This window comes from Emydura macquarii, unplaced genomic scaffold (assembly GCF_026122565.2).
Source record: "Emydura macquarii macquarii isolate MOO-44397 ecotype Brisbane River unplaced genomic scaffold, CSIRO-AGI_Emac_v2 contig_1390, whole genome shotgun sequence".
Taxonomy (NCBI): Eukaryota; Metazoa; Chordata; order Testudines; family Chelidae; genus Emydura; species Emydura macquarii.
The window spans coordinates 17749635-17773610 of NW_027131527.1; the positions used below are offsets into that span (position 1 = coordinate 17749635).

At 38.4% G+C, this 23976-nt stretch overlaps 1 protein-coding gene across 1 annotated transcript in view; it reads left to right on the forward strand.

The window, feature by feature from the left end:
• PCDH15 (protocadherin related 15) overlaps positions 1 to 23976 on the forward strand; it is a 714631-nt gene that overhangs the window by 634177 nt on the left and 56478 nt on the right. The window contains exons 28-29 of the mRNA XM_067552760.1: positions 6393 to 6608; positions 12563 to 12651. Coding sequence (XP_067408861.1) covers positions 6393 to 6608; positions 12563 to 12651 — 305 coding nt within the window. The remainder of the gene's footprint in view (positions 1 to 6392; positions 6609 to 12562; positions 12652 to 23976) is intronic.

Here is a 23976-nt window from a genome sequence, read left to right on the forward strand (position 1 = left end):
CTGGCGGCAGCGCATGACAGGAGGCGGCACCATTTGAAGTCTACCAGGCGGTGCTCGGACAGCTCCCGTTCCAGATCCCTGGCACCGAGGAGTTCGCCCATATCTAGATGTCACAAAACCCGGTCGCCATCAGAGGACCCGGCACCATGCAGTCCACGACACGGAACCTGGTTGCCAGAGTCCAGCTTGGCACCGAGGAGTTCAGAGTGGTGCCGACCTCAGTCACTGAAGGTGTCTGCAGGGCCGCAAAGCAAGCAGCAGCAGAAATCATCAGTACCGAGATGGCACTCCAGTACCTCTAGCTCTTCGGAGCACACCTCCGTTCATCAGCACTGCTTGCGGCGATGGAGTCAGTCCTCATCAACCTCCAGGCCGGAGGCATCGAGAGGGCGGTCCCCGACACGGAAGGGCACCCAGGACCGAGGACATACACGGCACCGCCAGTCCAGTGACTCAGGGTCTCCCAGGAGGACAGTTGTCGGAGAGCCGATGCCCCCACAAAGTGTCACAGCCTGTGGCGCAGTCAGTCCCGGGTTGACTCCAGGGCCAATGGCCGCAACATTGGCCTTATTGGGCCCCATGGGATATCCAGATGGGGCCGGGGTCCCAATTCATTATGTCATCGGGGGTGCTGTCCGTGCCTCTGGCATAGGAGAAGGCCCATAGACACCACTCCTCAGACGAGGAGTCAGACCCCAGGGAAGGACCCTCAATGGGTGCAACCCTTCACCAGGAGGAAGCGCATCCACAGGACGCACCTCGGCAGTCCTCTTCCTCCTCATCGGATGAGGCAGTCTCCCAAACTTCACGGTTCAGAGGAGGAGAGGAGATGGCATTTGCTGGACATGAGACAAGCCCTGGCTTTCTACATCAAGCGTACAAAGCCATTCTGGAAATCGATGCAGCTCTTCGTCACAATGGCCGACCGGATGAAAGGCTCACCTGTCTCCACCCAGCACATCTCCTCATGGATTACATCATGCATCAAGTTCTGCTATGAGCAGGCAAAGGTGCCGCTACTGGGAACCATCACAGCGCACTCAACTAGAGCTCAAGCCTTATCCACAGCCTTCCTGGAGAGAGTGCTCCTGCAGGAGATATGCAAGGCCACACCTGGTCGTCGGTGCATACCTTCACATCCCACTATGCCATCGTCCAGTAGGCGAGAGAGGATGCGGGATTTGGCAGAACGGTGCTGAGGGCAGCTCACCGGTAACACCTACCCACCTCCAAAGGTATTGCTTGTTAGTCACCTATAGTAGAATGGACATAAGCAAGCACTCAAAGAAGAAAACAAGGTTACTTACCAGTAACTGATGTTCTTCGTGATGTGTTTCCCATGTCCATTCCACAACCCACCCTCTGTCCCTGCTGCCGGAGTTGGCAGAAAGAAGGGACCGAGGGGGCGTAGGGCCGGCATGCCTCACATATCGTGGCATGTGTGCAGGGCTCCAGGGGGCGCCGGAGCCGGCCCTACAGGATCTGCTAAGGAGAAAAAAGTTCCAGGTAACCGTGCACAGAGGCGTATACACACCTATAATGGAATGGACATGAGCAACACATCTCGAAGAACATCAATTACTGGTAAATAACCTTGGTTTTTTTGTTATTTTCTTCCCATATTTCTAATTGTTTTTACTCCTTTTGTATGCTTTATCTTTCCTGCAAAACAGAAGGATAACCTGACAGTGACATTGATGGAAGAGTAGCATTGAGCCTGTATCACAGGTGCAATGAAAACATTTTTCCCTTAGAAATGTAATTCTCTTTTCCCTTTATTCTTTTGTATATAGCCGAGGATGTACATCTTAGTACAAGTGACAGAGCACTTTGCCAGTTAGTCTTTTATAAATTAAAATGCCATTTAAAAGTAGCAGAATAATCTCTAGGGAGAAAAGAACATGTTAAACAGTGGTAGTGTAGAAATCCACCTTGAAAAGTATTACCCATGACATGCCCATCGAACATGCACATCTGCTATGACATTTGGCCTCTGACAGGAAGCTGCTTGCTATACTAAGTATAATACAATGATAAGTTCAAACTCAAAAGTAATTTCTTTCTAGGAACATATCTCTATATAATATGTCTGTTCTATATTTTTAACTAAAGAAAATAATTGTGTTTTTCTCTTGTGTATTTCTTTTAGTAATTATATTTTATTTTAAATGTTGGTGTGTAGAATATAATAATAATTAGTGCTTCACACTAAAATTTTCAAACCTTGGTGTCTAAAGTAAGATGTCTAAACCTGTATTTAGATACCTGAACTGAAGTTTGGGTTTGATTTTAAAGGTGCTGAGCACTTGAATTTCCCATTGGCTTCAGGGGAAGCAAAGATAGATTTGCAAAGATACAGTTCTGCAATATTTCCATTAGACTTCTATTTATTTTTTAATATAGTGCATTTGTAAGAACAATGTAACAAACAAAGCCAGATGAAAGGTGCTGTTTTAACATCTCTACAGTTTGAATGCCTCTACAGAGAACAGACACAGCACAGGCAGTTTGAGCACTGCAGACTTCCCCACCCAATTTAGTTAATGTATCTACCCTGACCTGGAAGAAGGTGAAAGAGAGCTCAATCTCCAACAAAATCATTGACCTTTCTACTGAAACTACAAGTGGGGATGACAGTTGGTGGTGGCTTGTTTGTGGTGGTCACTAGAGATTTTATTGAAACCATTAATTCATAAGCTACTAAACAGCCATCAGATGGAACAGTTTTTGTCACTTCTGATGTGAGCTAGATTCTAACTAGCAACCTAGAGTTGGAAATCCATTATCAGTCCCATGTGCATTCCAGTTTCCCTAGCAAGGTCACCCTTAATCATGAGTCAGAATATGCTAAAGGGACTCATAAAATGAATGGGTTTCTTTCTTTCTTTCTTTCTTTCTTTCTTTCTTTCTTTCTTTCTCTTTCAGTTTAGTGGCACTAAGCAGATGGCATATTCAAATGTTGCTTGCTCATAAAGTATCATTTTTGCCTGCAAGATCATTTTTGTCTATAGGAATTTACAGTTTGGTGAATATTTTAAATTCTAAAAGCTACATCTGCTAGCCCCCTGCTTTTCAGGCACCAGCATTTATGCTTTGTGTTTTACAGATTTTGATTGCAGTAAGTTTGTTCTAACCATTGATTTATTCTTTATTTTATTCATTTTTTGTCTTTGCCACTATGTTTCATTACACTGTTACCTGCCTTCAGTACCTCCAGATATCCTGGACATTAATGTTACTTTCTCAATGGACTGCTTTCTTACCCTTGGATCCCTGAATTCTCAGACTGCCTCCTACTACACTGATCCATTCATGCAGCATGCCCTTCTTTATTCTAGTGCACAAGGGCAGTCATAATTTAGACAAAAGCTAACAAGGAACAAGTAGACAAAGAGTGTGAATTCATCAAGTCCTCTGCTGTAAAACGTTTGACAAACTCTTGCTATATAAAATAAATGGAATCTATATGTTTTCAGTAAGAGACTATAGGGTGTCTGGATTGTTCTGTTTAGAATTTAAATGAAATATTTGTTTTCAGAACTATAGGAGTGCAAGCAAATGTGTGGTTTTAAATGTCTAATTGGTGTTTGTCTACAATCATCATCACAAGTTTAAAACTGAGGCATGATATACAACCATTAATGGCCAGGATGTTGACAGAGACATAGCTACTTTAATTATTAAAAAATAGCTAAGATTTTAAGGTTTAAAAAGTACCTACTGTGCATGAACATGATTTTTTCATAAACTATTTCATTCCTATTTATTGTACAACAAATAGATAGTCTTTTATGTGGATTATACAGAGCATTATTTTTTAAATATAGAGGTTTCCATTGTTACTCTGGATGGAAGCTTTTTGATCTCATTTGTGAATAAATGGAAGATTTAAAGCTCTCTGAGAACACATAGAGAAGATGGATCTTAATAAGCCTGAAGGGAGCCTTTCTAACTTGTCTACAATCCACGGATTACATACTGCCATTGAGGTTTTATTTCTGTATGTTATCAACCATCATTCAATTTTTAAACAAGTAGTATTAATACTATAAAACATGTTAAATCTCATACTTGTAAGTTTTGGTTCCCACTTTGTACTCAATTTAGCTCAAAGCACATGAAGTAGAATGTTTAGCATAATAAATTAAGCTCAAAACATGAAAAAATAAATGATGGTTTGAAGTGGGAGCCTGATAAAAGGTCACTGAAATCAGTAGGGTTATCCTAGGGACAAATCTGACCCATTTTGTGAGTTAGTCAGACATTTATGCATTGGTTTTCAAAAGGGTCTCACTTGAACTCAGTTTGTGCCCATATTTTAGCCCCGCAAATAACTGGGACTATTTTATAGGGCTTACACATCTACCTGACTTGCAGACAGTCAGAAAGGTGCACAATGCAAGCAATTCTTTAATGTGTGATTGTGACCAGCACCACTGCCGTCTGCCCTCTCCTCCTTAGTCTTTTGGTGTGTGTTTGGCCACCCCAGCTCCATGGATGCATTACACTGGGAAAGTATACCTTTGTCTTTACCCCGGACAGAGATTGAGAAGGGGATGCAGGTTTCAGAAAATCTTTACCCTTCATCACTCTTCTTAAAGGAAATCAGTGTGAAATTACCCATGCAGGAATAATCTTAATAAAAACAACATTAAAAATAGATAGAAAATGGAATTATACAGAAGAAATAGTTTGCTTAACATATGTAAATTTACATTTCCCAAAGCTAAACTAGATATGGCAATCTCTTCTTAGTAATGGAGAAGAAAAAAAGAAGTGAACTGCTTACATTCCTGGAAAGCAATTCCTTTCTTTTTGACCACTGGTTCACCATTGTACTGCTGTGTAGAGAGAGAGTCCTCTTCCCTGCATCCCCTGTAGACATTCTTATTTAATCCCCTTCCTAGTTTCCCAAAGAGAGAGAGATACTATAGGAGTTGGTAAAATGGTTTCATGCCCCACCTTCTAGGGCATGGATTATTGAGGAAGGGAAAATCCTTAACAATTATTAATGAGAGCCTTTCAGAAATACCTTGCTCAGATATTGTCTTTCACAGACCACCTTGACTGGCTGTAGCCAGTTTCATTTGGGCTTCTTGGTAAATACCCTTCCACCCCATCCCACCCCAAGCAGTTCCTTTTTCTTTTATGGTGAACTATGAATTATAGACAGAAACCCAGACCCTTTGTAACAGTCATGTCAGTACCAGCAGCTTCTACCAATTTTGGCTGCAGTTACAAACTTAAGAAAGGTTTCACCATGACAATATTTGGATGACAGGCTGCCAATAAATGGTGGACTGTTGTAGGAATGGTTTATTTAGTAGCTGGCACTCTTTAATGCTCCAGCCTAATGATTCAGTCATGTAAATACCAGTGGTGATATCCTGGTATTCTGCTACCTCCCAGATTTAACAAGTTTATTTTCAGAGTAATAATAATATGAAAAAAATCTTCAGTGAGATTCTGCTGCTCAAATCTCCCAGCACAAGTGGGGGAAGAAGGTGCTAAGGTGGCACTGGGCAAAAAAAAAGCCAGAATGGTGTTAAGGGGCCTAAAAGCTCTGTATCTGGCCATGGGAGGATACCCTCAGTACAGGTACTGTGGAGCACAGCCCCTGGCATGACATGGGAGGATTGTGTGATGGAGGTGGGGCTGAGATGGACAGGACATGTCAGGGAAATAGCAATAGCATACAGGACTGCAGATTCCAGGTAGCACTGCAGCCCCAAGAAGCTGCCTTACCTTAGGCCCTCAGAGCTGTCTAAATTACACCAGGAGCCTCACCAGCCCACAGAGCTGCCAGTGATTAGGAGGTGCAAAAGTCTTAAAGCCACCTTAGCACCTTCTTCCCCCACTTGTGCTGGGAGATTTGAGCAGCAGAATCTCACTGAAGATTTTTTTCATATTATTATTACTCTGAAAATAAACTTGTTAAATCAGGGAGGTAGCAGAACGTCTGTAAGGAGGCAGGAGAAATCCTTATCATGTGGATACATGGTTGTTAGGGGAAGATGCTAGGGACATTGATTTTCCTGCTGCTCCCTTTCACATTAATAGTTGGAAAAATTACCCCTGCCATGTTGTTGATGTCATAATTCAAGTGCACTTATCTGTCCAATATGTTATAAATCTGAAAAGTACATTTATAGTTTTCATTTCTTTTGGAGCAGTTTGCCAACAAAAAAGAAAGAAATTGTTGGAAAAGCAAATACTGTTTTCAGCAGAGTTAAATGGACCATTTAATGATATCCACTATCATAGACCTACATCTTACATTCAGGAGTGGAAAATGTCCACTAGATCCAGCTTTATTTACAGGACAATGCTAATGGCTCTTTGCACACATATTTTACTTTATTCATTTCTGCTTATTTTATGTTTCCTATTAGGCTGATGATAAAGACACTGGAAATTACAGTGCCATGCAGTACAGACTCATCATACCCCCAATCAAGGATGGCAAAGAAGGTTTTGTGATCGAAGCCTATACAGGACTTATAAAAACTGCCATGCTGTTCAAAAACATGAGAAGGTCCTATTTCAAGTTTCAGGTCATTGCAACTGACAATTATGGAAAAGGACTGAGCAGCAAATCAGAAGTCCTTGTAAGTATATGAATCAGTCAATATCTTCTTGGAATTAGTCCTGATACACTAAAAGTAATTCTAACCCTGGATAAAGTTTCAATTCTAAAGAGCTATAAGGGATGGACATGAACTTTGTGAATATGATTTTTTTCAAGTTATCAAAGTTATTTTTTCCCAAAAACAAAAGCTTTTCTAAATTCCTAAAAAATCTATGTATGTACCATAGCAATACATCTAACTGTCCTATTTACTCAAAGACAATACAGCATGCTAGAAGTACTGATTCAGTCCACAGAATAGATCCTATGGTACTCAATATCTGTCGGGATTTTAATTTTGTATTAAATTTAAAATGAATAATCCATACTCTAAGGGTTCTTGGACCTTGATTATGCCCACAGCAAGGGAAATGCTGCAGGCAGCAAGGAAACAGGGACCTCCTGTAGGCATTGAGAGCACAAGATAGGTACCTCATGGTGTTGTTTTATAAATCCATATAAATAAAGAAAATATTATGAGACCTCTGGTGAAAATTGGGTGCCACACAGGTTATAGGGGAAAACACAGGTACTCCATCTTCGGTGTTGATCTGTGGAATAAGAGGTATAATTGTATGGCAGACTCTAAGGCCCTATGTAGGAAAGCAGGGTTTTTCTGTTGAGTCACCAAAAATTCAGGGGATATGCTAGTAGGTGGTTTTATTTAGCTCCAATCAGAATATAAAGTAAGCCCCTTTTTGAGCATGAAGCTTGTGGATGTGTGGGACAGAGAAGATGCTGGAAGGAGACGCTAGGAACAGCCAAACTCAGGGAGGATGTTTTGGCTGACGTTCATAGTTTGTATTTTGTTTTTAGGTGCATCTGAGGAGATGAATTTAGGCCACTAGCTTATTTTAGCTGTTGAGTAGAGGGCAGTGAATCAGCCCCATTCACAGGACTCAAAAACCATTCAAGATTAATCCTTTTAAAATCCTATAACATGCCCATGCTCAGTAGATGTATATTAGAAGATGACAGCATCATTCTCTGAAGATTTTTTCCCCACTGTGCATGCTCCATTCCTACACAGCCTAGATGCTGACTGGACTGAACATGCACAATCACCAGAGAGTGTCTGAGCATGTTCCATTCCAGGGTTGCAGGGGCTGAGCAGAATTTTTCCCACAATTGTTCCTCATGGTTGTTGGGGCTCCTGTGATGCCAGGCACCAAAACTGAGGGCAGTCTTAATTTAGCCCCCTGGTGTGTATGCACTATGTGGCAGTCTTTTATTAAATGATCACAAGCTATTCTTTCCACAGAACTCCTGTCTGATGTAGTGCTCAGGATGGAAAAGTCCAGGGAAATGAATCAGGGTTGCATAGAGAATGAGAATGTTGTTTACAGGACCCCATCTCATTTACTGCAAAAGTTGAATGATGTTTAGTGAGTGAGCAGGGGACCACAGCAAGACAAGGTTGTTTTCATGAATGCTGCTGCAGAGACTTGGATTTTATCTCTGCCTCTTCCACAAAATTCCTTTGTGATGCTAGTTAAGTCATTTAAATGAAAATTTTCACAGCTGACTGCTGTGTGTTCCTCATTTTCTGGGTACTCAGCTTGAGATGTCCGGGGTTTGAGTTGCAGAAATACTGAGTTCTTACATCTGGAACTAAAGTCAGTGGGAGCTGTGGTTGGAACATATAAAATACTACAAAAATGCTAAGTACTAGGAAAAAATATGGGTTTCTCAGTTTAAAAAGGGTAAATGGGATCACCTGGGTAATTATAGGCCTGTCAGTCTGACATCGATCCCAAGCAAAATAACGGAGTGGTTCATAAGGGATTCCATTAACAAAGAATTAAAGCAGGGTCATATAATTAGCTCTAATCAGCATGGGTTTATGGAAAATAGAGCCTGTTAACTAACTTGATATCTTCTTTTTTTTAATGACACTACAAATTTGGTTGACAAAAGTAATAGCGTTGATGTAATATACTTAGATTTCTATAAGGTGTTTGACTTGATATAACATTTTGATTAAAAAAGTAGAATGATATAAAATCAATATGGCATGCACTAAAAGGATTAAAGCTGGTTAACGGATAAGTCTCAAAATGTAATTGTAAAAGGGGCATCATCACTGAGCACGTGTTACTAGTGGAGTCACACAGGGATTGGTTCTTGGCCCTAAGCTATTTAACATTTTTATCAAAGATCTGGAAGAAAACATAAAATCATCACTTGCAGATGACAAAAACTAGGGGAATATGAGCCAAACTTACACAATGAAGGACTATGTTCTCAGAAGCAGTGATTGAAAAAAGCTTTGACGATTGTGGTGAATAATCAGCTGATGAACATGAATTCCCAGTGTGACACTGTGGACAAAGGGCTAATGCGATCTTTGGCTGCATAAAGAGGGGAATCTCAAGTAGGAATGGAAAAGTTAGTTTACCTCTTTGACATTTGTGTAACCATGGCTGTAACGTGTCCAATTATGGTGTCCACAATTCAAGGATTTGATAAACTGGAAAGGGTTCAGAGAAGAGCCATGAGAATGAGTAAAGGATTAGAAAACATGATTTATAGACTCTAAGAGCTCAATCTATTTAGTTTAACAATGAGAATGTTAAGGTGGTGATTTGATTCCAGTCCGTAAGTACCAACATGGGGAACAAATATTTGATAAAGGGCTTTCCCATCAAGTCAACAAAGGTATAAACTGATCCAAAGGCTGGAAGTTGAAGCTAGACAAATTCAAACTGGAAATAAGGGGCAAATTTTCAACAGTGAGAGTAATTATCCATTGAAACTATTTACCAAAGGGCGTGATAGATTCTCCATCGCTGTCCATTTTTAAATCAAGATGGAATGTTTTTCTAAGAAATATTCTCTAAGAATTATTTTGGGGAAGTTTCATGGTCTGTGATGTATTAGATGGTCACAATGGTCCCATCTGACTTTGGAATTTATGAATCAAGTTGGACATCCAAAATTAGTGGAAACTTGACAGTTTTGGCTTTCATCACTTGGTGTCTCAGATCCCCCTCTGTAAAATGGGGATCGTATTTCCCTGCCTTGCAGGGCTGTTGTGAAGATAATTCATTGTTTGTGAACCTCTCAGTGTGGAATTGAAATGCTATGCAGTAAATAAGATATGAGGATACATGTTGGATAAGGAAGAGAAAAACAAATATTGACTAGCTATCTTACAGTTTAAGATTTTGTATTACTGCCCATCACTATTGTATCAATGCACTTTCCATGTAGACTGGCAGTAATAAGGACTTTAGTGTACTTCATGGAGCAAGCTAGAGGAAAAATAGAAAGACAGGCTTACTGCCCCCAAGAAGCGTGTAGTCTAAATGTGTCACAACAAGTGAGAATAAGTAACCACAGAGAAGAGGAGGATGAGGAAGTACAAAGGTTACAATTATGAGATCATATTCTTCTTCAGTTATGGTGTGTGCACACTGATGATTTTACTAAAGTAAAATGTTTGATTGTTTACATGATCTAATTATTTGGTGGCTTCTTCAGTGATTTCCACCATCTTCACTCCTTTTCCAAAAGGGTTCACACTGCAGATAGGGCACCTCAATACATTTCAGATTGAATTTACTCAAGAAGTCCCTGCAGGGTTGCTTGAATGGGAGGAAGAATGATGCTTCAGCCTCCACTTGTGGAGCTTGATTCCTGGGGACCGTGCCTAGGAAAACCTCCTTGGAGTTGGGTGAAAGAGGAATAGTGCCTTAGAAGTAGCCTTCCTATTTTCCACGCAGGCCTACCCTGTTCCCTTGCAAGTTTTTCCTCTCTACTGTGGTGAATATGGAGGATATAATATGTCCCAATAGCATCTGCAAAGGTGTTAATTTATCCATATGTACCACCTGCCAATATTTAGGTCTAAATTAAATAATTTAGTGATGGAAATCTTGATATGCATGTTAAGGATATGTTAAGGATACTATGGAAATCTTAATTTTTTATTCTCCTGATCTTGTTTTGGATATTTACTTATGTTAGAGTATGAGGCCATGAATGTCTTTTGTACAATTCATATACATAGATACAATAATCATAACTTATGACTCCTTGATAACCTATAGTAAAGTGACTGCTTCTTTTTTAATAACTATATTTATGCAGTACTCATTAAATACTTAGGGAGTGACTGCTTTAACTGACTAATGCAATTAATTCTATTAAGCTGTTCATTGCCTTAGAACTCCATTTACTGAATTTATCCTGAATTTTATGATGAGTTCATTAAATGTATTTTTTTTCTTATACAGGAGTTTGAATATGCAGATCAGTGCATCTGATGACATTTCAAGAACATTTAAATATTTTAAATAGACTTAAAGTTCAAAGCTGGCAGATCATATTTGATGTGAAATGATATTCAGGCATGTCGGCCAAAGTACTTAAATGGCTCAAACTTCATTTGTGAAAATCAAGGTGTCTCTTTTTTCTTTGAGAACAAAATTGGCTGTCTGATTTTTAAATTTCTTACACTTTATGTTGTCCTACTTTTCAAAACTTGGCTGGCTACAGAATCCTTCACGGAGAGGTGATGGAGAACACAGTAGTTGCTGTAATCTCCTTATGGACATTCTCCAAGTTTTAATAAAGATTTCAGATTTTACTTTCTCAGTAAAGACTGGGAGCAACTGCTCTTTTTATAACCTAAGAAAATAGTGCACTTTTCAAACGTCATTAAGATTCTAACTTCTTGTTTTCCAGCTCAGTGGCTTAATAACATGATGTATTATTCTGAGAGCTCCAGAGAACTTTCAGTCCTGGTGCTGATGGTTTGGTCAAAACTCTATTTAAGAAAAGAGAGCTGATTTCCAGATCTCAATTTACCCTTATAGACTTCATTCTTCCTTGCTAGTGATGAAGAGGCTGACTGCTCTTGACATACAAAGGATAGAGCTAATGCAGATAGAATGCAAAAGAGAGACTAGAGCATGAAATCATGCCTCACAAAATTTCAAACAGGGAGAGAGGTAATAGTCTTTTCCTCACTATCAGTCTGAAAAGAACTTGAGGAAACTGGATGAGAATGGATGAAAAATAAAGTTAGCCTTTTTAGTGTACTCAATTGATGCACATATGTAGTTCCATGTACCTGATGGCTCTTTAAAATTCCATGTGGGTACAGGAGGGGTGTTTTGTTTTTATAGAATGTCAGTGCAACCCAGGGAAATTGATTCTGCAGGATAAGCTGTTTGGAAATGGAATCCTGGCCCCATTCAAGTTAATGTGAGTTTTGCCATTGGCATCAATAGGGGGCCAGGATTTTACCCAGTTACTAATTTGTTATAAAGATTTTTTTTAAAGGTTGACAGTTCAAGTAATTTTCTGACCTGTGTACTAAGAAAGAAGGGATCAGATATAGAGGATAAGGGAATATAAGCTGTGTGTTACTTATATTTTTGGCCCCTTTGGGAGAAACAAAATAGAGCTAAACATGAAAATAAAAACTTTTATGGTGACTTTATCTACAGTTATGCAATCAGACAATCAGAATTGTGACAAGCTGTTGTAGTTTGATAACAAGATATTGTTAATTTATTTGAATTAATCTAAAATCTGTATTGCTATTGAAGAAATTTGAACAGTTTTAGTTTTGGATTGTCTGTTGTTTCTGGTATTTTAAAAATACTGAAATGCTAATAAAATCTTTGAAATATGGCAGTTAAGGTATTCATAATGCATTAAACTGGAAATAAAAGAAGCTTAAAATCCCCTCAAAATCATCAGTTCTCATACAGTGCTACATCTCACTTGTAGTTAAATTCTTGCTTTCTGTTTTGGCTACTAAGGAGAGCAAGGCTTTCCAATTCACTTATTCTTTAATTAAAATGTGAGATCACTACAATAGGGCATGGCTTTGAAGACAGGAAAACAATTATCCTGTTGTTTTTGTGTTGGGAGAATGTTATGCATGGAAAGACCAACTGTATTTCACTCCTGTATTTTCAGGTCTCTGTGGTCAATCAGTTGGATATGCAAGTCATCGTATCTAATGTTCCTCCCACTCTTGTGGAACAAAACAAAGATCAACTTATAGGGTAATGAATTTATTTACTATATTAAGACCGTGTATGCAGTTCACTGTTTTTGTTTTTAGGTTCAGCAAGTGTTGGTCATTATACACTGAAATATACATATGTTGCATAAAGATTTTATTGATTGAGTGTAAGGAAAGAAGTATTTGGATAGAGATTAGTACGAAAGATCTAACATTGTAAATTTGAAGACACATCTATGTAATGCCAAAAAGTACAAGGTTAAAAAGAAAGAAGTACATCTTATAACATTTTCCTCTCATTTATATCTCTGCAACCCCATTGACATCAAAACTGACTTCAGTTGGGTTCTATGGGTGCAACTGAGGGTAGAATTTTGGCCCACAAAATATTGTCATTTGGTCAATATTCAACTTGCATTATTAATATTTACATAGAATGATAAAGGTATTGTTAATGGTAAGTGATTTCTTATTTTATTTACAATATGTCACCCAAAGATATTAGCCATATATAATAGAGAAAAAGATAATAATTGAAACCCTTAATGCTTTGTGACAAAACTGAAGATTTTTGCTATATTGAAAACTGTCCAAAATCATTTTAGTAAGATATATGTTAATATACTTCATATTCCAAACATTCAGTAATCTTCAGAAGTATCAGGATTTCATGGTTAGTTTCTCTTTTAAGTTGACAAGAAATTGCTTCACTCTGTCTCTGCAGCAATGCAATCATAAATTAGTCTGAACAGGAGAGAAAATATTTGAACTTCCAGTTTAATTTCTCTCGTGAGATCAGGGAAGAAAGTTGTTTGGCTTATTTCTGACAGAAATTGCTATAGGAGATATTCTTTTTTTTTGCTTTTGCTCTTCTATCCATTCTTTAAGGCAGTGAGGCAGAATATTCAGCAGATTTCAGAAGTTCCATTCTATCTTGGCTGTCATTGTAATCTTACTTCTCTTGAAGGATGAGCTGCATTAGGAGTAATGATGTGCCTATACACTGAAAAGAAAGCATCATCCCCACAATACCTCGTCTCCATTGGCCAGGAAAAAAACTGTGATTACTCATGAAGATGTGGGTTCTTTTCCCTTTTCCCCATTCTATTTTGAACCAGCTGCTAGATTCTGATGTCAAAACACTACTTATGTTGTCTAGACAATGGCCTATACTCACAGTGACTCTATCTCCTAGAGCTATGAATAACAGAAATAGACATCTGTTGGCTTAACAGTAGGAACTTGCCTTCAAAAAAGTGGCAGTTTTTGGCATTCTCTAAAAAGATAAGCAGCATCTTACCCTGCAGTGATAGGTATGGGTAACATTTGTCTCTCCTTTGCTAAGGTTTCAAGTTCATTTTATCAAGATATGTCATGAAGTAATATTTTCTTTTCACAAAAAGAACAATGTGTAGGCTCCCTGGGCTCCAACTTTACTCAGATGGGATGAGGAAGATTTGGAGGATGTAGGGTGAGATTTTGTGCTGTGTCTCTAAGAAGCACATCACAGAACTTACAGCTCAAAGGGATGGGGTGGGCCAAACTAGCTTTAAGCCATCTTTGAGCCCTCCCAATTTTGGACTATTCCAGGAGTCAAGGCAGTTGTCAATATAATTTTTATACAACTTTGGATGGCTGCCTAAGTTATGAGAGACTTGCTCCAGCTGTATATGAGTGCTCAACAATGCTATGTGCTGCAGCCCTACCCCCAACATTTTCCTCCCAGTTGCATGGGCAGTCCTGGTGTGCCTCTTCTGCAAGACTTGTGAGAAGGTCATTGGAAGACAGTTTTTGGCCATTTTCATCAATTCAGTAGCTGAGGTAATTCTTCCCCAGCCTGACCTGGAATGTTCAAATTCCTTTATGTTGTTCCACTCCTTTTAAGTGGCATAAAGGGTTTGGAGCATGTGTGAGACTTTTATTCAAGGAGTGCAGATGTTCTGTGACTGAATCTTTTGAATATATGTAATGATAAAATATGAAGCCAGGTTCTGAATTCTTAAAATGAACTCAGATGAGATTTTACCTTCAGTAATAACATCTGCCAGAAAATGAGTATACTGCAAACACAACAGTGCTGCCCTTAATGATAAGCATTATAAACTGACATCATTAAGATAGATTGTCAGTTTATATTAGAATTTCATGAATTCTGGAAAAAGTTGTAATGGAAACAGTAAATAATAAATGCTAAAAAACCAATTAGATAATTAACTAATAACACAATTAATTAATAAGAAATTCATACATATAAATAATATGAATAAATTAAATAAATTAAAAATAAATAAAATAAATAATAAAAATAAATAAATAAAAATAAAATATTTAAAAATAAAAATATATAAATGTATAAATAAATAATAAACAACTAATAAAACAGTTAATTTGTTTCAGCAGCATTCACAACCCTTTTTATTCATTTTTTAAATATGTCTGTAGAAATGACTGTTTTAGTTAGGAAAAAATAATTGCAGAAACAGAAGGTTTCAAGAATACTCATACAAATATGTATTTGTCTAAAAGTTCCAGCTGGAAAATATATTTGCATGGTCTTCTTGAAATTCCTTTGATTTTCCTCCTGTTTATAAAAGTTTTAATAATTTAGTCAGGATATAGAAGCTAAATGTGACTTATCTGACCAGTCAAATGCCACACCCAACAAATAATCAATAATCAAAGACGTAGTGAATGCAAATATTTTGTGAACCACCCGTAAACTGAAATATTTTTACCTAAAGTATTTTCCAAATAATTTCAATAATTAATGAATTTATAAAAATTAGAGCATTGACATATAATTCATTAACAGAAAAAAGAGCTACATTCATCAAATAAATTATGTTCTACAGAGGATTTGCCCATCTCTTGTTTGCACTAAAATTATGTTAAATATAAATGTTAAAAGAGAGATCCAAATATCTAACATCTGATTGACAACTGTAAGTATTTAGTGATTGGGAAAGTTGGATATTTAGTAACTTTTATAGTGGTAGTAATTGTCACAATAAAGTAATATTTAAATGGCTACAACCTATTAAGAAATATATGTTGTTGTTCTTACAAATGAAAAGGGTTAGCTCAGCCCAATCTCAGATGTATCTTACATGGGTGGTCAGTGGCCTGAATAAAAGAATATTCTGTACATAGACCAGAAATTTTAATTCCTTCTATGTCCATTTTGCTTTAGTGTATTGGCTTATTAGAAAGAAATAAGCAAAGTACCTCTAGCTGACATTTCAGATAGTACCATGATCCTGTAAAGTCATTCAATAAACACTCAAGACTTCCCCTGACTATTTCAATTTCATCAACCAGCTGTCAATGTCCCTAAGTCTACACATCAATGTCAAACTCCCATTTCATTCACCCACTTCAATTAAGGCTGTTTGGGGTAGGTCCAGCAAGGTCTGCTACAGCTGCAGTAGTGCTGACAGAGAAAAAAATAGGTTTTGCCTTATTGAAGAAATTAGTGTGTGCTCCCTTTAGAAAAAAAATCTCTTTTGTGGAGGCAGGGAGCAATATTAGGGACTGTTTTCTCATTTATTTAAAATATGCAGTATGTCACTTTATGAAGAGGGTACATATTATAAAGGACTGTGTGAAACAGTTTGAATAAAATAACCAATCTCAAACAAACCTAAGTTCCTTTACCACTTGTTTTTCATCTCCATGTGGCTCTGCACTTCCTGGTTACAGCTAAAAACACTTGAGAGAAGCTGATCTTGAGCTACTTGTAGCTAGGATGTACCAGAAATGTCAAGTGAAAGCAAATACTCATGAGACTTGCATCCCAATTTTACAGACCCCAAATCATGTTATCCAAGACAAAATAATAAGTGGAGTGGCTAAAAATGAGACCTTCTTGAAATATTTGTAACTATTTCTATTTGCCAAAATGTGCCTGCTTTTGAACTCATTGAAAGTTTGCAAAATTGGAGCAGTATTTCAACTTTTTTAGAATTATGTGAAGTTTTGAGTCACATTTTTATCATACACATTTGAATAGCAATCTGGGTTAGTCGGGTGAAAACTCATTATATGATATTTATTCTAGTTTCCTGTGGTGGGGTATCCACCCCACACAAAGCCTGAGCAGGTTAAAGAGATCCAGTTAACCTTGTAGGTTGTACCTGGAGGAGAACCAGGGATGGATACAGCCCAACTGAAGATAAAGAGCAGCTGGGCAGAGGTAGGCTGGGGTTATATAAAGCCAAGAAGTTGAGATCAAGAGGTGGCTGGCTGGGCTGGTGGATTAGGGTGGCTGCCAGCCAGGGTGCAGGCTGGGAGAGACTGAGAGCTGCAGCTTGAAACTGAGAACTCAAGGGCAGCTCGGGCTGGTGGATGGCTGGCTGACTAAACAGAGTTAGAAAACGAGAATAGGAATCAGATTAGGAAGAAGAAAACAAAAATGGAAATATGTGTCTGAATAAAAGGTAGAAGACTTGGTTGGAAAAAGAGTAAGGAAAAGGATCAACATCTTAAAATCATCAAATCACTAGATGAAAATGTAAAGACAGGAGATGTTAGTCTCTTGAATACAGTGGAATGGATTAGATGAAGTATCAGAGATACAGTAGGAGCTAAAAAGGTGCAGGGTGGCGATTTATTAGTACAATGTATACAGAAGGAACTGGCTGCGAAACTTCTTAAAACTACAGTTTTAGGGAAAATAAAAGTAATTTGCCAGCTACCTAAATTTATGACAGATGCAAGGGGAGTAATGTATGGGGTTCCACTGGGCAGAACTCAGGATAAAATTAAAAGGGATATTGGTGAGGACCAAGTGCCATTTGTTAAGCAACTAATTAGCAGGAGAGGGGTAGAACACAAACTGTCTTCATTAGTCTGAGTAACATTTAACTGTGCAATGCTACCTGATAGGGTTAATATAGGATGTCAACTCTTCTGAGTTAAACCATATACCATGGCCCCTTTGAGATGTTATAAAAGTCAAAGATTTGGACATGTAGTGACTATCTGTAAGGGAAAAATGAGATGTGGAGGAGAACACTCATATGAGAACTGTATGGGAGAAACAGGAATAAAATCCAGCAATTATGGGGATAAGCACAGTGCAGCATACAAAGGGTGTATGACAGTGGAACAAGTAAGAGAGATACAGTAAATTAAAATGATCCATCAAATATTTTACACAGAAGCTACCCAAAGATACTTACAACAAAATGTGGAAAAGGAGGAAAACGCCATGAGGGGAAAGAGCTATTGGTACAAGAACAGTTCACTAACATGAACAACCGGATATTACTCAATATTGGAGCACCTACTAGGTTTAATTTGGTGTATGGAACCTTTTCATTTTGGATCTGGGAATGGCAACAAGCAATATAGCAAGTGAATGAAGCCGGAAAATATATAAAGAAGATGGAATGAGAAGTAATCACTTCACTATGCTAATTACATATCAAGGCCAAGGTAATGTTGAGAAAACTGAACAAATTCCTTCCTGGATGCTTAGAAAGGCAAATTGGGATCTCTTTAAGAGTAAATGTACTGAGTATCTAAGGTCATTTGAGGAGGTCAGTGAGCCCTCATTATCTCTGGAGTATTAGGATGTCCTGGTACCTTTCTGGAATGTGCTTATGCCTAGTACTTTTTGGAAAGTGTGTTTGTTTTACTAGTTCTGTTCTTGCCAGTTATTGTGAGCCTATCAGCTTTCACAACATGACTCCTGTTAACTTTGTTTTATAGCAGACTTGACCATTCTTTTAGCTCAGGCCTTATGTCTGACCTGTTATGATGTGCCTCAGGCTGCAAACCTGGCCTGTTATGCTAGGTCTCATGTTTCAGGTTCTTACTTTCTACCACAGTGCCTAACTTAACAAACTATGTTAAATTCAAAGCAAAGTTTTCCTCCCACATGCTTTCAGCAATCTTATTGACCAAACTTCTTAGGTCAGGACCCCTCTCCCAGTCCAACGGCTGTTTACTTTGTCCCTTCAGATGCAGTGAATGTGATGGTCAGAGACTGATGAGGAGTGCTTGGGGTGTTTGTCCCTTCTTTTTATAGTTTGTCTCTCTTGAAAAACATTTCCAGCTGGGTACTAGGAGACAAAAAGTCTATGGGGAAGGATGTTCCCTGCTGTTTTTTCCTCACCTGTTTGAACTTTGTTTCCCTTCCTGCTTGATGACTCTGTTTACTGCTTAAATGCAAACTAAGCAGAGCACACACTCCTTTGTTTGAGACAAACCTGTTAGCTAGCCTCAGTTTGGAACATGTGTTAATATCTCCATGCATTGGAATCTTATAACTTCATATACAATGTTGCCACACATATTTTATCAGGATGATACTGGTCAGCAAATTATGAGTTTTAAAATGATACCTTACAAGGCGTTCTTTGTACAAAGATTATTACAATAATGTGTAGGATGTGAATACAGGGGTATATTATATCACAGGTATGTATGGCCAACTATGACTGCTGTCCTATCTGACTAATTATCGGGTAAAATGCAATTAGAAAGGGAGTCTTGGAAAGCAAGAATGACTTAATCAATGACATTTTGTTCTTAATTATGGAGATAGTAATAGTGTGGATTCCGAACACTGGGCAATGAAATGGCAGATGAAGCAGCAAAAAATGCCTTAAGATTAAGAGGTTGATATTAAAACCTGGCAAGAACTATGGACCAAAGAGAAAAAAGGACAAATGTTCTCTGAAATATGTCCTAAACTTGAGGATAACATTATACTTAATAATTACAATAGAAGAAATGAAGTCACTATATTTAGAGTGTGACAGGTCACTGTGATCTGAATGGTCACTTATATTTACTAAACAATCACAAAGACAGATTGCGCAACACAAGAAAAGTCCAAGAAATAATTGAGCATCTGCTGTGACAATGCAGGGAAAGTTACACAGAAAGAAAAATTCATTATGAAGAACTGAGATGCTTCAAAGTGAAAGAATATAGTCTGAAAGGATTGATGAGAGTACCAGGAAAGTGGGGTAGCTTTAAAAAAGCATTGCTTTGCTTTTTTAAGGGTACTAGACTGGGTGAGGGGATGTACATTTTTGCTGCAGTGGGTGATGCTCATAGCCTCACATGCTGAGTCTGCTGCACCATAAAATGACAGGAAAATAAAAGAAAAATAAAGGCGGGGGGTGGGGGAGGTCTGCAGGGAAGAGTTCTGCAGTCATTCCCTAGAGAGGAAGGAAGTTGGCTAGGGACAAGGAGGAGTTCTAGGGGGAGAGTAAATCTTGGGATCCTGCCCTCGATAGAGAGTTTGGCAAGAAGCTGAGAGGGAGAATAGCCACTGGCAGCAAAGGGAACTCAGGCTGGTAATCCCAGAGGTGGGCCAGGAAATAAAGAAGCGAGATATGAAGGAGTTCAGGGGAACAGCAACAGAATCTGAAATTGAGTAGACAGTAGTTGCTAGGCATAGGGTCACTGGGCTGGAACCTGGAGTAACAGATGGGCCTGGGTTTCCCTACCTGCCACTGAGAAAGTGGCACTGGATCTGGACCGGAAGACTTCCTGACATGGCATATGGACAGCTTGTCAACTAGGTCTTTGACACTCAGGGAGGGGAAGATTAAACCTGTCCAGAGGGTTGAGTCATGAAGAGGGTGCACCCCGAGCTCCAGAGAGAGAAAGAGATCACAGTGTGAAAGGGGTGCCAGACCAGACGAGAAGTAATCTCCAGACCCAGGCACAAGCAGGTGCCCCAATGGTGAATGTACCCTATTACACTTTCTGATTGACTCAGCCTACTTCATTGGAGCAGGTCTCAGGTGGGGTTCCATAGGATCTGTTATGGGTCTGGTGTTATTTAATATCTTTATTAATTACCTGGAGGTAGGAATAAAGAGCATACTGATCAAATTTGCAGATGACACAAAGCTAGGGGGAGTTGCCAATACTTTACAGGATAGAGCTAAAATTCAAAGGGATCTTGATAAATTGGAGAACTGGCCTATAGACAACAAAATGAAATTCAACAAAGACAAATGTAAGGTGATAGGGAAGAAAAACCAAATGCACAAATACAGAATGGGAGTTAACAGACTTGGTAGCAGCACTGATCTGGATGTTGAAGGATTTGGGTGTTGTGGTGGATCACAACCTCAACAGAGGTCAAAAATGCAATACTGTTGCAAAAAAAAAAAAAGAAAGAAAATGTAATTTTAGGTTGTATTAACACAGGCATAGCATGCAAATCATGGGAGGTGATAGCACTGCTTTACTGAGGGTTGGTTAGAACTCAGCTGGAGTATTTTGTCCCGTTTTGGTCACCAATGTATAGACATGATCCAAAGGTGACCAACAAACATGATCAAAGGGATGGAATGCAAGCCATATGAGCAAAGGCTGAAAGAACTGGGTATAATTGGTTTAGAAAAGGGGAGATTAAGGGGAGACGTCATAGTTGTCTTCAAATATTTGAAAGGCTGCCATAAAAAAAGATAGAGAAAAGTTGTTCTCTCTTGCCACGTTGGGCAAAACAAAAGGCAATGGGTTCAAACTACAGCATAGCAGATTTAGGTTAAAGCTCAGGAAAAGCTTCCTAACTGTAAGAACAGTAGGACAATGAATCAGACTGTCTGGGGAACCTGTGGAAGCTTCTTTACTGGAGTTTTTCAAAAGGAGGCTAGATAGCCATCTGTCTTGGATTTACACACAGCAAATCCTGTATCTTGGCAGGGGGTTAGACTAGATGACCCTTGCAGTCCCTTCTAACCATATGGTTCTATGATTATATGTGGTCAGGAGGGTTAGCCAAAGCCATTGTGACTTCTTTTCTCAGTTAACATGGCTTGCATTTTATGTAGTTTCTGAGTCAGCTAGGAGGAAAATGAAACAGAGAAGGCAGTAGATAGATGAATAGCTCTGTACTGCTCACAGATGTAGTGTAGGAGGGGAGTGCTACTTTTCTGATGATCACCTTTTTACTCCTGAAAACTATCCAGGATTTCAGGCAGGTATGTGGTGGTCCTGCCTAGCAACACCCTTAAGATACCAGAAGGAAGAGCAGCTCATTCATCAGACTCTTGTGAATGGAGTGAGATAGCAGCAAGCTACTTCTTCTTTACATCAAGAAAATACCCATGTAGTGCGGGGAAAGAGGGCTGCAGGGCCTAATTTCAGATAAGCATCCAAAACTCTGAAACTTTTTAAGTTCCTCATCAAAAGATCTAAGTAGTTTTCCTATATTGGTGGAGGATAACAATATGGTTTTACATGCAGGTTGCCTACTTTGAGGTTGGTTTATGGTGTTCTCTTGCTCATAGTTTTCCTTTGTTAAGACTAGTTTGCAGTGTGGCTTCACACGTAATTTGCCTGTGTTTTTTCTGGGTTGTGAGCCATCACATGCTCCCATTCAACAGAAAGATCTTGTAGCTTTTGTATCTACTAGGACCTTCATCTTATCCATTCATTCATGTCTAACTAGGAGATGAGTGATCTTGGAATTAGAGTGCCTAAGTTCCCTGGCTACTTTCTTCCCTATCTGACCTGATGTGGATGTATATGTTATAAAAGTGTGCCTGAGTCCCTATCTTCTCTTCTCAAACCAAAATTCACAAAGAGCGATCAAGATAATTCTAGGCAAAATTCTGAATGCATGGAATTTCAAAAATGCAAAATTATGGGCCAAAGTAGATAGCATAAACCAGTCTGTGCAAATATTTGAGGCCATTGAAATTTAATGAAAAGCTAAATTTTGAGGATAAAAAAAACTTTTGAAAAAGGAATGCCTCCCATTTGCTTACAGCATTTTTCTGATGGTGTGAGTATATTAGAATGACTGACATTGTTAGGACAAAAGCTTGTATAGTGAAAGGTAGGGCAGGATAAACTATGTACAATTCACAGTTTACTTCTTGGATTTAACCCTTTAGTCAGATCACAAATTACCTGAAAAATAGGCCATAATTTTCACAGATTTGTTTTTTATTTACGGTTGTTCAACTAATAAGTAGCCTATGTTTGTAGACTATGGTTTTTTCATGGAATGGCTGGTGTAAGTGCTATTTGTACTATAGTTTTGGTTTCCTAAATCAAGTGGTTTTGTTTCTCTTCCCTAACTGGATGTCCTAAATTGTAGAAACAGCAAGAATCCATTTTCTGGTCACAGATTTTTCATAGACATACTTAATTTTTCCAAAAATCTATTGTATAAATAATAAATACAGATTTTCAAAATAACTTTAAGAGCACATCTGGTAAAAGCATTTTCATAAATGTGCCACTATTCACAATGCTTTCTTTCTGCAAATAAAACCTGCTCATCTGAATGTTTGCAAATAAAAGATATTACAGATACCAGCAAGGTAAATTGGAAGGTTGTGTTTGCAAAAAAAAAAAAAAAAAAATTCACAAATACAGCCTAATGGTTCTCATCCAGCTATCGTTTGGAGAGTAATTTGTCATGGATATGTAGATGGTACATGACTGCAAATGATCTATGCAATAATATGAGAATGACACAAATGAAAAGAGAGTCAAGATGGGTGTCATAGTATCTTTTAGTGGACCAATTTCTGTTGGTGAAAGAGACAAGCTTTCGAGGTTACTTCAAGGAGATCTCTGCATAGCTCGAAAGCTTGTCTCTTTCACCAACAGAAATTGGTCCACTAAAAGATACTATGACACCCATCTTGACTCTCTTTTCATTTGTGTCATTCTCATATTCTTGAGCAGAAGTTAATCCAGTAAAAGATATTACCTTGCCCATCTTGTTTCTCTAATATCTTGAGACCAACACAGCTACAATACTGCAAACACAAATGAAAAAAGGCTCTTAAGTGCTAATTCCATTTTCTGTTCTAAAGGATCTCAGTACTAAAATAAAATGTGATAAATCAACAAGAATGGGTTAGGTGTTACATTAAGCTATTAAAGGATCAGAGCATGTAAACTTATATCTGTCTTGTGTTTGGAAGTGGCCAGAGCCATTCAAGAATTAGAAAATGTCACACTTAAACTTCCAATGGAACATAAAAGTGAACAAGCACTTCTTATTAGAAACTCCATGTATAAAAATATGTATCTGCAAATATGTATCCTCCAAAACATACTGAGCAGGCATTTAAGAATAGAAAACTTTTAACCATAGTATTCAATATGACATTTAAAGTTGACTTCCACCTTTTTCCACAGGACTGTCTGTCCCGCTTTGTTGCACAGAAAATCTGATCCCCGTATAAGAAATGTCACATTCTCAGTGACACCTTTCCTTCTCAGTCATCCTTCAGCACACCACAGATATTGAAAATACAGGTCAAATCCTTTCCCTCTTCATACATTTGTAAACAACTGCAACTTCCTCCTGGATGATACCTGAGCTGAAAACACTGTAGCCATATTATTGAAATGTTTCAGAAATTAAACATTT